This window comes from Hypanus sabinus, chromosome 2 (genome assembly GCF_030144855.1).
Source record: "Hypanus sabinus isolate sHypSab1 chromosome 2, sHypSab1.hap1, whole genome shotgun sequence".
Classification (NCBI taxonomy): domain Eukaryota; kingdom Metazoa; phylum Chordata; class Chondrichthyes; order Myliobatiformes; family Dasyatidae; genus Hypanus; species Hypanus sabinus.
Window position 1 is genome coordinate 182,205,132 of NC_082707.1, and position 14,942 is coordinate 182,220,073.

Genomic DNA, 14,942 nt, shown 5'->3' on the forward strand with positions numbered 1-14,942 from the left:
TTTTTGCTGCTGCCGCCAGGAAGAAGGTACAGAAGCCTCAGAAATCAAAGCACCAGGCTTTGGTTCAGGAACAGTTATTACCCCTCAACCATCAGGCTGCTGAACCAGAGGGGATAACTTCACTTGTCCCATCACTGAATTGTTCCCACAACCTATGGACTCACTTTCAAGGATTCTTCATCTTACGTCCAGAATACTTATTGCTTATTTATTTATAATTTTTTTCTTTTGTATTTGCAGCTTGTTGTCTTTTGCACATCAGCTGTTTGTCTGCTCTGTTGGGGGCACCCTTTCATTGATTCCATTTTGTTTCCTGGATTTACCGAGTATGGCTGCAAGAAAATGAATCTCAGGGTTGTATATGGTGTGTACTTTGACAATAAGTTTACTTTGAAGTCCAGCAGAACCCTCCCAAATGGAATCAGAAGAATGAATTGCTAAGAGATACAGTGAAGGAGAGACGTGATTGAGATTGCTTTTTGAAACACCAAGTGGATGTTTAAGACATAGAAGCAGAATCGGGCCATTTGGAGTCTGTTCCACCATTTAATCATCCTTTCTTCTGTAATCTTTGGTGCCCTTACTAATCAAGAACCAATCAACCTCACTTCCACTGTAAATATACCTAATAACTTGACCCCCACAGTGACTTTCGCAATAATGAATTCCACACATTCACCACTCTCACATAAGAAATTTATCCTCCTCTCTGTTTTAAAGGGACATCCTTCTATTCTAAGACTGTGACCTCTGATCCTTGATTTTCCCTCCATTGGAAACATCATTTCCACATCCACCCAGGCCTTTCTAAAAGGACTCGAGGGGCAACTTCTTCATGCAGGGAAATAAGCTGCTGAAGGAAGTGGTTGAGGTAAGTACATTAAGAACATTTAAAAGATACCCAGGCAGGTACGTGGATAGGAAAGATTTAGAGGGATATGAACCAAATACAGGTGAATGGGTCTTGTTCAGATGAAGCAGCACTCAAAATGCTGGAGGAACTCAACAAGTCAGGCAGCATCTATGGAGAGAAATAAGTACATCAGAAATAAATACACCATCGTTCCTCATACCCTCTGCTCCAAATTGTCTCACCTCACTGTGCCACCTGACCTCTGTGATTGGATTTACAGCTTCCTGACCAACAGAAGTCAGCAGGAAAGGATGGGACAGGTCACCTCGGATACTCGAATCACCAACACCGGCGCCCCCCAGGGGTGTGTCCTCTCTCCACTGCTGTTCTCCCTCTACACCAATGACTGCACCTCCTCCAACCCTTATGTAAAGCTTCTGAAGTTTGCAGACGACACCACCGTCATCGGACTCATCCAGAACAGTGATGAGTCTGCATATCGACAGCAAGTGGACCAACTGGCGCTCTGGTGCAGTCGGAACAATCTGGAGCTGAACACGCTCAAGACAAAGGAGATGATAGTGGATTTCAGGAGACATCCCCCGTTATGTCCCCCCTCACAGTCCTCGGCAACCCTGTGTCCACCGTGGAGAACTTCAGGTTCCTGGGAACCACCATCTCTCAGGATCTGAAGTGGGAGCAGAACATCAGCTCCATCCTGAAGAAGGCCCAGCAGTGGATGTACTTCCTGCGGCTCTTGAGGAAATATGGTCTGCCTCAGGAATTGCTGCTGCAGTTCTACACTGCAGTCACTGAGTCTGTCCTGTGCACCTCCATCACCGTGTGGTTTGGAGCCGCCACCAAGCAGAATAGAACCAGACTACAGCGCACAGTGAGGACTGCCGAGCGCATCATTAGAGCCTCGCTGCCCTCTTCCAGGTTGAAGAAGAGGGTGGGGAACATCATAAAGGACTCCTTCCATCCTGCGCACGGACTGTTTGAACTGCTTCCGTCTGGTAGGCGCTTCAGATCCCTCCAGACTAAGACTAATAGGCACTGGAGAAGTTTTTTCCCTACTGTGGTCACTTTGCTGAACAGTTAACTGTCGGTTAGCTGTCGGCTAACTATTACTTGGATTGCACTACCAGTATGTATAATCTATATTTTCATTTATATTTATCATTATTATTGTTATGAGCAGAGAGACAACATCTGCCGGAAGTAAATTCCTTGTATGTGCACAGGTACTTGGCGATTAAAGTCTGATTCCGATTCTGATTCTGATTCTTATGTTTCAGACTAAGACCTTTTATTCTAGAAAGGAAGGAGGCAAGAGGCCAAAATAAGGAGGAGGGTGGAAGGGAAGTAGTACAAACTGGCAGACAATAGGTGAAATAAGGTGGGAAGAAGGAGGTGATAAAGGGCTGAAGAAGAAATTCGACAGGTGAGGAGAGCAAACCATGGGAGAAAGAGAAGAAGGAGGGGCACAAAACGAGGTGACGAGCAGATGAGAGAAAGAGAAGGGGTGGGAGGGGAACCAGAACGGAGAGTGGAGAAAGAGGGAAGGGGAGGGGGTAGAAGATACCAGAAGCTGAAGATGGTCGACATGGACACATTAAGCCGAAGGGCCTATTTCCCTGTTTATTACTCTATGATAAAGCCTTTGCTCTCCTGATCAGTCACCGACATATCTGTTGGTCTTCTGTTGACCTACGGTCCATACAAGAACATCCGGGGCTCTCTGAATGTCAGCACTACCAAACCCTTTTTTTTGTTCTCTCTCCTTCTACCCCAATCTGAACCGATCTCCAACAAGTCTATGTCTTCTCACTCGAGATGACACCAGCCACCCTCGACACCAGGAGCTGCCCGAGGGTTGCCTTTACAGCGTGCTCTCACAGGAGGGAACATGGTCAACTTTATCAAATTGATTAACAGCAGCGTCAGCAAGCAGGAGAATAAACCATTATGGCAACCATCCCCAGGCAGCGGAAGTTAATCAACAACTGCACCAGACACCCTGTGGGAACATTGACAAATAATAATAGAATCTTAATGTGATTTCAGATCCCATCATCTTGTTACACTGTAGTGCACACATCTGCAATATTATTGTTGTTTGCTTGTGTTATGACCCTTTGAGATAAACAAATTTACATGCACTTGAAGGCCAGCAATGTGGACATGGGACAAAGGACGTTCAGAGTCCAGACCTCCGCTCTGTTCTCGAAGCCCAGTAGCGTGTACAGGTGATGAAGGCTATCACTGGATTTTGGGTTGTCTCAGTCCATCGGGTTCCGGGACTGGATGTCTGAGTGAGCAGGGGGCATGACAATAGGTCAGTCAATGGGCCCGAAATACTAGTTTGGAGTTCGAAGTCCCATTCTCAGCCAGACCGGGGGTCACCACTGAATATTGAAGCCCAAAAGTCAATCAGAAGTCTGGAAGTCAAAGCCAATGGCCAAAGCCTGGAGTCCCGATGACCTGTCCTGGGGTTGGAGGACTGTCTGTGTTTGTGGGTGGGTAGGCTTGTTTTGCTGTTATTTTGGTGTGTGTTGTGTTCAGTGTTGTTCTGCTGAGCATTGTGAGCTGCTAGGTTGGTGCCAGAATGTGCGGTGATACCTGCAGGCTTCGCATTGTACATCGTTAGGTTGTGACGGTTGTTATTTCGCTGTATGTTTCCATGTGGTACATGTGATAATTCTGGTTGCCCTGTTATAGGAAAGGTGATAAGATCATTAGATAAGAAATCTACTTGGGGGTCGATGTAATTGATCCATTTTGTTTGATTTTGTACAGGAGGAGAGATTTGGGGGTTGACATGCCTGATCTGTTTTGTTTTTTTTTGTAGGGAGGTGGGATTTGGGGGTTGATGTGCCTGATCTGTTTTTTTTGTAGGGAGGTGGGATTTGGGGGTTGACATGCCTGATCTGTTTTGTTTTTTTTTGTAGGGAGGTGGGATTTGGGGGTTGACGTGCCTGATCTGGTTTTTTTTGTAGGGAGGAGGGATTTGGGGGTTGAAGTGCCTGATCTGTTTTGTTTTTTTTTGTAGGGAGGTGGGATTTGGGGGTTGACATGCCTGATCTGTTTTGTTTTTTTTTGTAGGGAGGTGGGATTTGGGGGTTGATGTGCCTGATCTGTTTTTTTTGTAGGGAGGTGGGATTTGGGGGTTGACGTGCCTGATCTGTTTTTTTTGTAGGGAGGTGGGATTTGGGGGTTGACATGCCTGATCTGTTTTGTTTTTTTTTGTAGGGAGGTGGGATTTGGGGGTTGACGTGCCTGATCTGGTTTTTTTTGTAGGGAGGAGGGATTTGGGGGTTGACGTGCCTGATCTGTTTTGTTTTTTTTTTGTAGGGAGGAGGGATTTGGGGGTTGACGTGCCTGATCTGTTTTTTTTGTAGGGAGGAGGGATTTGGGGGTTGATGATCGTGTTGCCTTTCTTTTTTTGCCTTGGTATCACAGCTATGCAGATAATTGAAGAATTTCCCAGTTGTATACTTTGATAATAAATGAACCTTTGGACGTTTATCCCTCCATAGATACTTTCGACTTGGTGAATTCCTCCAGCTTGTTGTGAGTTTTGCTCATTAAACTAGGCAGGGTGCAGAAGAAATTTACCAAGAGGCTACCACAACTTGAGAGCCTGAGCTACAGGAGAGGTTGTGAAGACTAAACCTTCTTTACCTGGAACGTAAGAGATTGAAGGCTGATCTAAAAGAGATATACAAGATCACAAGGGATATATAAAGTGTGAAAGCCCATATTATTTTTCCTAAGGGTAGGGTGCCTGAAACAAGAGGACATAGGTTTAAGGTCAGAGGCCAGAGATTTAAAGGGCATATCGGAGGCACCTTCTTAACTCAAATGGTGGTGCGTATTGGGAATAAGCTGCCAGAAATAAAGATAATGCTTAGCTTTATTTGTCATATGTATTTTGAAATATACAGTGAAATGCACTATTTTGTGTCAGCAGCCAAAACAGTCTGGCTAAACTGTAAATGTGGTCATGCTTCCAGCACCAACATAGCATGCCCACAAGTTAGTAACCCTGACCCTAACCCGTACATCTTTGGAATGTGGGAAGGAAACAGACCACCCCAAGGAAGCCCAGGTGGTCATTGGGACAATGTACAAACTCCTTATAGACAGCAGTGGGAATTGAACCAGGGTCACTGGCACTCTAAAACGTATCGCTAGCTGCTACGCTACCATGCCGCCATAATAATGGCGGGCACATCAACAACATTTAAAAGTCTTCTGGGTAATCACATGGATAGGAGGGGTTTAGAGGGATATGGGACCAGCTCAATGGATAGCCCAGTCAGCAGGCACATTGGGCTGAAGGGCCAGCCTCTGTGCTGTATGACTCTGTGACTCCTAAGCCCATGGCCACAAGCTGTATCTGGGACTTCATTTCTGGTCAGATCCATTGTGACTAAACAAACCCGTTCCTTTATTCATTCTCAGGGTTGAAGTTTGGGTCAGTACCTGCTGTCCCACCAGTAAAGAAGTCCCTTAGTATAGAAGTTTCTCCCAGACTTATTTTGAGATTTTGCCCCTTAAATCCTGGATTCCTCAATCTGGGCAAACTTCCCTGTCTGGAGCCCATTAAAGTTGGGGTCCATGCAAGTTGATAGGGTTGTTAAGAAGGCATATGGTATATCGGCCTTCATTAGTTGGGGGATTACATTCAAATGTGGTGAAGTATTGTTACAGCTCTCTAGCCTCCTGGTGAGACCACACTTGTGTTCAGTTCTGGTCCCCTCATTATAGGAAAGATGAGGAAGCTTCAGAGAAGATGCAGAGGAGGCTTACCAATATGCTGCTGCTTTAGAGGCACAGCTTATGAGAACGGGGTGAGCAAGCTAGGACTTTTCTTTTTGGAGTTAAGAAGGCAGAGAGAGGCTTGGCAGAGGTGTACAAGATGATAAGAAGCATAGAGCGGACAGCCAGATACTTTTTCCCCAGGATGATAGAAATATGGAGGGCTATGTAGGAGGGAAAGATTAAAAGGTCGGCATAACATTGCGGTCTGAAGTGCCTGTACCGTCCTATTCTATTCTATGTTCTATCCATTCGATTCTTCCTCATAGCTCAGCCCTGGAAGCAATTTGCTGCATATGTAGCGATTGGTGTAAGACTTCACAGCACCAGTTGTAAGATGAGGGTTTGATTCCAGCCGCTCTCTGTAAGGAGTCTTATGTTCTCTCCGTGACCACGTGCATTTTCTCTAGCTGCTCTGATTTCCCCCCCATATGCTAAAGATTTTGGGTAGATGGAGCTCGTCAGCCTGGGAAGGCAGTCCATCTGAGAGAGGGAAAACTCTGATTTCAAACCTCTGCTGCCTTGTGGCCATACCCACTCATGGGAAAGGCTTTGGGAGTAAACCCTGAAGACAAATCCGGAGCTGGAGTCCCTAAGGCAGTCCGACGTTGCCTTCAACCTCACTCTGGCAACTCCCGCGACGACACCGGTGCCAAGGTGTATCGGCCCTTGCCCTTCCCTTGGACAGTATTGGTGGTGTGGAGAGGGGAGACTTGCTGCACGGGCAACTGCCGGTCTTCCATACAACCTTGCCCAGGCCCGCGCCCTGGAGAGGACACTCCAGACTGAAGCAAGACTTTCCAGGCGCAGATCCATGGTCTCGCGAGACTAACGGATGCCACACACATTCAAAAGATGTATGGATAGGGTTAGTGAGTTGTGGGCATGTTATGTTGGTGCTGGAAACACAGACTGCCCCAGCACATCCTTGCTGATTCGATTTGATGCAAACAATGCAGTTCACCGTGTGTTTCAACGTACATGTGACAAATAAAACTTTTAATCTTCACAAGATTTTAGATCATGATTCTCAGTCTGGGGTGACCAGCAGAGGTCACAGGGGCCTGTGACATATTGCCCCTATGTAGACAGAAAGTTCAGAGGTGAAGAATATACTTTCCCCCTCCATTACCTGCCCCAGTGCAGCACTACTGGCTGTGTCCCAGGGTATCTGGGACAACCCTGATTCCATAACAGGAACAACCAGTGATGCCTTCGGATATTTATTAGACAGTGGAGGGCAGGAATTCTCTACGGCTGATGTTGGGATTTCATGGGGAGCAATGAGAATGCTTTTCCACAACTGGACAGGGAGCATCAAGAGGTGGGATTTTGGAACCGAATCTTAGGGTCCTTAACTGCTGAGACAGGGGCTGGACTGAGCTCCCCCATTGTAAAAACTAACCACAACTCCTCATTCACATCAACACTGGATGATGGAGTCAACCTGCTAATCTTGAAGCCAACTCTTGCCTCGGCAAGAGTGTCTACCTCTGCGGGTTAATGGTATCCTGTATATTGTAGAACCACCACGTCCTGGAATAATACAGGACATCATGCATGTTCGACAAACTTTGCTCTGATGACTAATAGTAAGCATCAATGAAGGCTTTATGATGAATTTGGCATGTATGGATCTCCAAAAGATATCAGAGAAACTTTTTCATATGTAACAGGGTGTGGGGCCTGGCCTTAATTACTCATCTCTAGCTGCCCTTGAGAAGGTGGTGGTGAGTTGCCTCTTTGAGCCACCAGTGTCCCTGAGGTGTGGGTAAACCCACAATATTGTTTGAGAGATAGTTTAACCCAGTGAGAAAGGAATGGTGGTGTATTTCCAAGACAGGGTGATGTGTGGCTTGGTGGGTGACTCCCAGGGAATGGGGTACCCTGTGCTAATGCTGCCCTTGTCCTTCTAGGCAGTGGAGTTGGTGGGTTTAGAAGGTGCTGTCTGAGGAGTCCCAGTGAGTCACTGAGGTGAGTCCTGAAGATGGTACAAACTGCTATGGCTGTGTGGTGGCGGTGGAGTGACTGCATGGTTGTGGTTGGAGTCCTGTCAAGTGGGCTGCTATTTCCTGCATGGTGTCGCTGCCTACGAAACTACTTCAGTTCAGCTTCTGTCAGTGGTAAGCCCAGAATATTGATAGTGTGGGATTCAGTGATGATTATGGCTTAGAATGTCGGGGGGTGATATTGTAGCTGGATTCTCTCTTATTGGATCCCATAATTCACTGGCCTGGTAGGAGTGCATGATAGGACAGTGTAGAGTGAACTTAATTCTATCTAACCCTAGGAGTGTGTGATAGGACAATGAAGAGCAAGTTTGTGTCTCGGCCCGAAATGTACTTCTTTCTATCAATGCTGCCTGGCCTGCTGCGTTCCACCAGCATTTTGTGTGTGTTCCTGGGAGTGTGCGATGCGACAGTGTAGAGTGAGTTTTACTTTACCTAACACTGGGAGTGTGCGATGGGACAGTGTAGAGTGAGTTTTACTTTACCTAACCCTTGGAGTCTGTGGTGGGACAATTGATGCACCATCAATAACTCACACTGAGACGTAGGCGAGATATCGGCTTTTATTGACTGGAAGAAGGAACCAGGAGTGAGTGTCTATCATACAAGGTCTTGGAGACTGAGGCCGAGCGTCAGGCCGCAGGTCTCCTTTATACAGGGGCCTGTGGGAGGAGCCACAGGAGCAGTCAGCAGGGGCGTGTCCCGACAGGCACATAGTTCACCACAACAATGAAGAGCAAGTTTTACTTTACCTAACACTGGGAGTGCGTGATGGGGCAGTGTAGAGTGAGATTTACTATATCTGATCTTGAGAGCATGTGTTGGGACAATGTAGAGTGTGTTGAACTCTATCTGACCCTGGGAGTGTGTGTGCTGGGATGGAGTAGAGGGAGCATAGAGGTACAGAGACAGTTTAATCATGAGAGCATGGAAAAGCAGGATGAAGGGAGTTATCAAGGTGACACTTACTTTTGGATCTCAGCCCACATCTCCCCCTTCTCGTTCCTGAGAGCCGACAGCTCAACACTGGTAGCGATGAAGTCAGACTGCAGGTCCGTCAGCTCCTTGAGGGCACTCTCCAGAGCGCAGGCACCTTCCGCCGACTTCCTGGGCTGCCTCTCCTCATTCCGCAGGACCAAAACCTGGGTAGTGCCTGTTTCACCAAGCATCTGCTCCAAAGATTCCACAGAGCAATCCCGTGCACTTCTTCCATTGATCTCAATCAGCCTGAAACAGAGAGTATGGAAAACAGCATAGAGTACTTCCACTCACAATGTTAGCTGCAGAAACACGTCATTCACCTTTTTAACATCACACTATCTGCTTTTACAAAGCTGCTCAAAGGTCTTCTACTTGTCCTGAATCTTGGATACTAATCACTGGTTCTATGGTCATATCTACGCCGATTTCCAATGCATTCATTGCATCTGACAATAATATTTGATTTTACCTACTCTGGATATTCTTTCTTTCCCCCCCACCTCCCCCCCAATAAGATCAAAAGACATAGGAGCAGAGTGAGGCCTTTTGGCCCATTAAGTCTGATTTATTATTCCTATCAGCCCTCATCTTGTCTTCTCCCTGTAACCTTCAATGCCCTTACCAATCAAGAACCTATCAACATCCACTTTAAATATACTCAAAGACTTGTCCTCCACAGCTAACTGTGGCAATGAGTTCCACAGATTCAGCATCTCCCATCGCGCAGAAGATACAAAAGTCTGAAAGCATACATCGCCGGGCTCAAGGACAGCTTCTATCCCGCTGTTATAAAACTATTCACTGTATCAAAGTCAAAGTATCATTTGTTATTAAAGTACGTACACATATGTCAACATATGCCACCTTGAGATTCATTTTCTTGCAGGCATTTACAGGAAAATAAAGAAATACAATAGAATTTAAGAAAAACCATAAAGAGTGGCAAACAATCCCCGTGCAAAAGAAGACAAATCATGCAGGTAAAAGGTAAGTAATACTGGGAACATGAGTTGAAGAGTCCTTGAAAATTAGTCTGTAAGTTAAGGAATTAGCTCAGAGGTCTGGTAGGTGAAGTTATCCGTGCCAGTCCAGGAGCCTGATGGTGGTAGAGTAATAATTGCCTCTGACCCTGGTAGTGGGGGATCTAAAGCTCCTGTATCTCCTGCCTGATGGTAGCAGCAAGAAGAGAGTGTGGACTGGACGGTGGGGGTCCTCGATGGTGGATGCTGCTTTCCTGTGGATGAGCTCACTGGTGGGGAGGGCTTTTCCTGATGGACCACCTTCTGGTACATGTGGCAACGATAAACTGACACCAATACAAAAAAAAGCATAAACTACAGGGTAAGATATTGGGTGGGGACTAATATTCCAGGTTGTGAGTTCAAATCCCACCATGCTCACGGTGAAACTTAAATTCAATTGTTTACAGTGCCTATAGAAAGTATTCACCCTCCCTTTGGAAGTTTTCATGTTTTATTGTTTTACTACATTGAATCACAGTGGATTTAATTTCTCTTTTTGACATCGATAAACAGAAAAAGACTCACGTCAAAGTGAAAACCGATCTCTACAAAGTGATCAAAGTTAATAACAAATATAACACACAAAATAATTGATTGCATAAATAGTCACCCTCTTTAATATGACATACTAAATCATCACAGGTGCAGCCAATTGGTTTTAGAAGTCACATAATTAGTTAAATGGAGACCTGTATGCAGTCAAGGTGTTTCAATTGAGTGCAGTAGAAATACACCTGTATCTGGAAGGTCCAACTGCCGGTGAGTCAGTATCCTGGCAAAAATGACACCATGAAGACAAAAGAACACTCCAAGCAACTCTGCGAAAATGAATGACAATTAAAACCCCAAAGCTCCCCCTCAACTCCCCCCTACCAGACACAAGCAGCAGTAAGGCATATGGCTTGTATCCCTCTAAACCTTTACTATCCATGTACTATCCAAATGTCTTTTAAAAATTGTAATTGAACCCACGTCTACGGCTTCTTCTAACAGATTGTTGCACCCAGGCCATGCCATCGTCTGACATCCATCATCGGATAGGAGGTACAGTCCCACACCACTAATTCAAGAACTGCTACTTCTCTTCAACCATTCTGATCTTGAACCAACCAGCACAACTCTAATCACTATACTTTAGCAACATAATGACCACTTCGATTACTTTGCACAAAAATGGATATTTTATGGATATATGGATAATTGTTTTCTGTCTTGTAAAGATTGTATAGGAATCTTTTTTTGTAATTTTTTTTAATTGAAATTCATTACCAAACAAACATTTCCATAAGATGTATTTCAGACATTGTATATATATATATCTCAAATCTCCACATAGGAATTATTTTTAAATTATGTTTTTCTCTTGAGTGTTGTGTATCTTGATGCTATCTGCCTGTAAAGCTGCTGTAGGTAAGTTTTTCATTGCAGCTGTGCACACATAAACTTGTGCAGATGACAATAAACTCAACTGTGACCTTGAGCTGAGCTAGGAATGGAGTTCACGTTCTATGATTCCATATAAACTGCACAAACACACACAAAAAATGGAAGGATGGGATTTGAGGATGAAATGAGAGGAGATTTCCATAGAATATAGAAACAGTGTGGTATCCCCACTATCCAGGTCATTCCAACAATGACCATCTACCACAGGGCACGAGGTACAGAAACCTGAAGTCCCACATCACTCAGTTCAAGAACAACTACTTACATTCTACCTTTTGGTTCATGAACAAAGTGGCAAACCCTTAATCACTGTATGTTATCAACAGTGCTGAGGAAGAGGATTTCTTGGAATGTATGCGGGATGGTTTTCTGAACCAACATGTCGAGGGACCAACTAGAGAGCAGGCCATTCTAGACTGGGTATTGAGCAATGAGGAAGGGTTAGTTAGCAATCTTGTCGTGCGAGGCCCCTTGGGTAAGAGTGACCATAATATGGCGGAATTCTTCATTCAGATGGAGAGTGACATAGTTAATTCAGAAACAAAGGTTCTGAACTTAAAGAAGGGTAACTTTGAAGGTATGAGACGTGAATTAGCTAAGATAGACTGGCAAATTATACTTAAAGGGTTGATGGTGGATATGCAATGGCAAGCATTTAAAGATCACATGGATGAACTACAACAATTGTTCATCCCAGTTTGGCAAAAGAATAAACCAGGGAAGGTAGTGCACCCATGGCTGACTAGGGAAATTAGGGATAGTAACAAGTCCAAAGAAGAAACATATAATTTAGCAAAAAAAAGCGGCACACCTGAGGACAGGGAGAAATTCAGAGACCAGCAGAGGAGGTCAAAGGGCTTAATCAGGAAAGGGAAAAAAGATTATGAGAGAAAGCTGGCAGGGAACATGTAAAAGCTTTTATAGATACGTGAAAAGAAAAAGATTGGTCAAGACAAATGTAGGTCCTTTACAGTCAGAAACAGGTGAATTGATCATAGGGAACAAAGACATGGCAGACCAATTGAATAACTACTTTGGTTCTGTCTTCACTAAGGAGGACATTAATAATCTTCTGGAAATAGTAAGGGACCAAGGGTCTAGTGAGATGGAGGAACTGAGGGAAATACATGTTAGTAGGGAAGTGGTGTTAGATAAATTGAAGGGATTAAAGGCAGATAAATGCCCATAGCCAGATGGTCTGCATCCCAGAGTGCTTAAGGAAGTAGCCCAAGAAATAGTGGATGCAGTAGTGATAATTTTTCAAAACTCCTTAGATTCTGGATTAGTTCCTGAGGATTGGAGGGTGGTTAATGTAACCCCACTTTTTAAAAAGGGAGGGAGAGAGAAACCGGGGAATTATAGACCAGTTAGTCATACATCGGTGGTGGGGAAAATGCTAGAGTCGGTTATCAAAGATGTGATAACAGCATATTTGGAAAGAGGTGAAATCATCGGACAAAGTCAGCATGGATTTGTGAAAGGAAAATCATGTCTGGTGAATCTTATAGAATTTTTTGAAGATGTAACTAGTAGAGTGGATAGGGGAGAGCCAGTGGATGCGGTATATTTAGATTTTCAAAAGGTTTTTGACAAGGTCCCACACAGGAGATTAGTGTGCAAACTTAAAGCACATGGTATTGGGGGTATAGTATTGATGTGGATAGAGAATTGGTTGGCAGACAGAAAGCAAAGAGTGGGAGTAAATGGGACCTTTTCAGAATGGCAGGCAGTGACTAGTGGGGTACCACAAGGCTCAGTGCTGGGACCCCAGTTGTTTACAATATATATTAATGATTTAGACGAGGGAATTAAATGCAGCATCTCCAAGTTTGCGGATGACACGAAGCTGGGCGGCAGTGTTAGCTGTGAGGAGGATGCTAACAGGATGCAGGGTGACTTGGATAGGTTAGGGCAAATTCATGGCAGATGCAATTTAATGTGGATAAATGTGAGGTTATCCACTTTGGTTGCAAGAACAGGAAAACAGATTATTATCTGAATGGTGGCCGATTAGGAAAAGGGGAGGTGCAACGAGACCTGGGTGTCATTGTACACCAGTCATTGAAGGTGGGCATGCAGGTACAGCAGGCGGTGAAAAAGGCAAATGGTATGTTGGCATTCATAGCAAAAGGATTTGAGTACAGGAGCAGGGAGGTTCTACTGCAGTTGTAGAAGGCCTTGGTGAGACCGCACCTAGAATATTGTGTGCAGTCCCCTAATCTGAGGAAAGACATTCTTGCCATAGAGGGAGTACAAAGAAGGTTCACCAGATTGATTCCTGGGATGGCAGGACTTTCATATGAAGAAAGACTGGATCGACTAGGCTTATATTCACTGGAATTTAGAAGATTGAGGGGGAATCTTATTGAAAAGTATAAAATTCTAAAGGGATTGGACAGGCTAGATGCAGGAAGATTGTTTCCGATGTTGGGGAAGTCCAGAACGAGGGGTCACAGTTTAAGGATAAAGGGGAAGCCTTTTAGGACTGAGGTGAGGAAAAACTTCTTCACACAGAGAGTGGTGAATCTGTGGAATTCTTTGCCACAGGAAACAGTTGAGGCCGGTTCATTGGCTATATTTAAGAGGAAGTTAGATATGGCCCTTGTGGCTAAAGGGATCGGGGGTATGGAAAGAAAGCAGGTATAGGGTTCTGAGTTGGATGATCAGCCATGATCATACTGAATGGCGGTGCAGGCTCGAAGGGCTGAATGGCCTACTCCTGCACCTATTTTCTATGTTTCTATTAACATAATAACCATTGATCACTTTGTACTAAAACAGAGTTTGCTTTTTTTCTGATCATAAGACCATAAGGCATAGGAGCAAAACTAGGCCATCTGGCCCATCGCGTTTGCTCTGCATTCAATCATGGCTGATCCTTTTATCTATCTCCTCCTCAACCCCAGTTCCCGGCCTACTCACCATAACCTTTGATGCCATGTCCAATCAAGAACCTATCAATCTCTGCCTTAAATACACCCAAAAACCTGGCCTCTACAGCTACATGTGGCAAAGAATTCCACAAATTCACCATCCTTTGGCTAAGGAAATTTCTCCATATCTCTGTTTTAAATGGACATCCCTCTATCCTGAGGCTGTTCCCTCTTGTCCTAGATTGTCCTACCATGGAAAACATCCTTTCCACATCTACTCTGTCAAGGCTTTCGACATTTGAAAGGTTTCAGTGAGATTCTCCCTCATTCTTCTGAATTCCAGTGAGTACAGACCCTGAGTCATTAAACATTCCTCTACAATAACCCTTTCATTCCTGGAATCATCCTTGTGAACCTCCTATGGACCCTCTCCAATGCCAGTACATCTTTTCTAAGATGAGGGGCCCAAAACTGTTCACAATACACATGGTGAGGCCTCACCAGTGCCTTATAAAGCCTTAGCATCACATCCCTGCTCCTGTACTCTAGACCTCTCGAAATTAATCCTAACATGGCATTTGCCTTCCTCACCACCAACTCAACCTGCAAGTTAACCTTCAGGGTGTTCTGCATCTCTCTGCATCTCAGATTCCTATATTTTCTCCCCGTTTAGAAAATAGTCTGCACATTTATCTTTACTACCAAAGTGCAGGACCATGCATATTTCAACATTGTATTTCATTTGCCACTTTCTTGCCCAATCTCCTAATCTCTCTAAGTCCTTTTGCATCCTACCTGTTTCCTCAGCCCTACCTGCCCCTCCACCAATCTTCATATCATCCGCAAACTTGGCAACAAAGCCATCTATTCCATCATCTAAATCATTTATATAGAGCATAAAAAGAAGTGATTCCCAACACCAACCACTGCGGAA

At 44.7% G+C, this 14,942-nt stretch overlaps 1 protein-coding gene across 3 annotated transcripts in view; it reads right to left on the reverse strand.

Moving 5' to 3' along the window:
• Window positions 1-14,942, reverse strand: part of LOC132388498 (uncharacterized) — a 116,080-nt gene that overhangs the window by 52,200 nt on the left and 48,938 nt on the right. For all 3 annotated transcript variants that reach the window (XM_059960877.1, XM_059960868.1, XM_059960859.1), the window contains 2 exons: window positions 10,424-10,507; window positions 8,656-8,913 (listed from right to left, as the gene is read on the reverse strand). In XM_059960877.1, coding sequence (XP_059816860.1) covers window positions 8,656-8,913; window positions 10,424-10,507 — 342 coding nt within the window. The remainder of the gene's footprint in view (window positions 1-8,655; window positions 8,914-10,423; window positions 10,508-14,942) is intronic.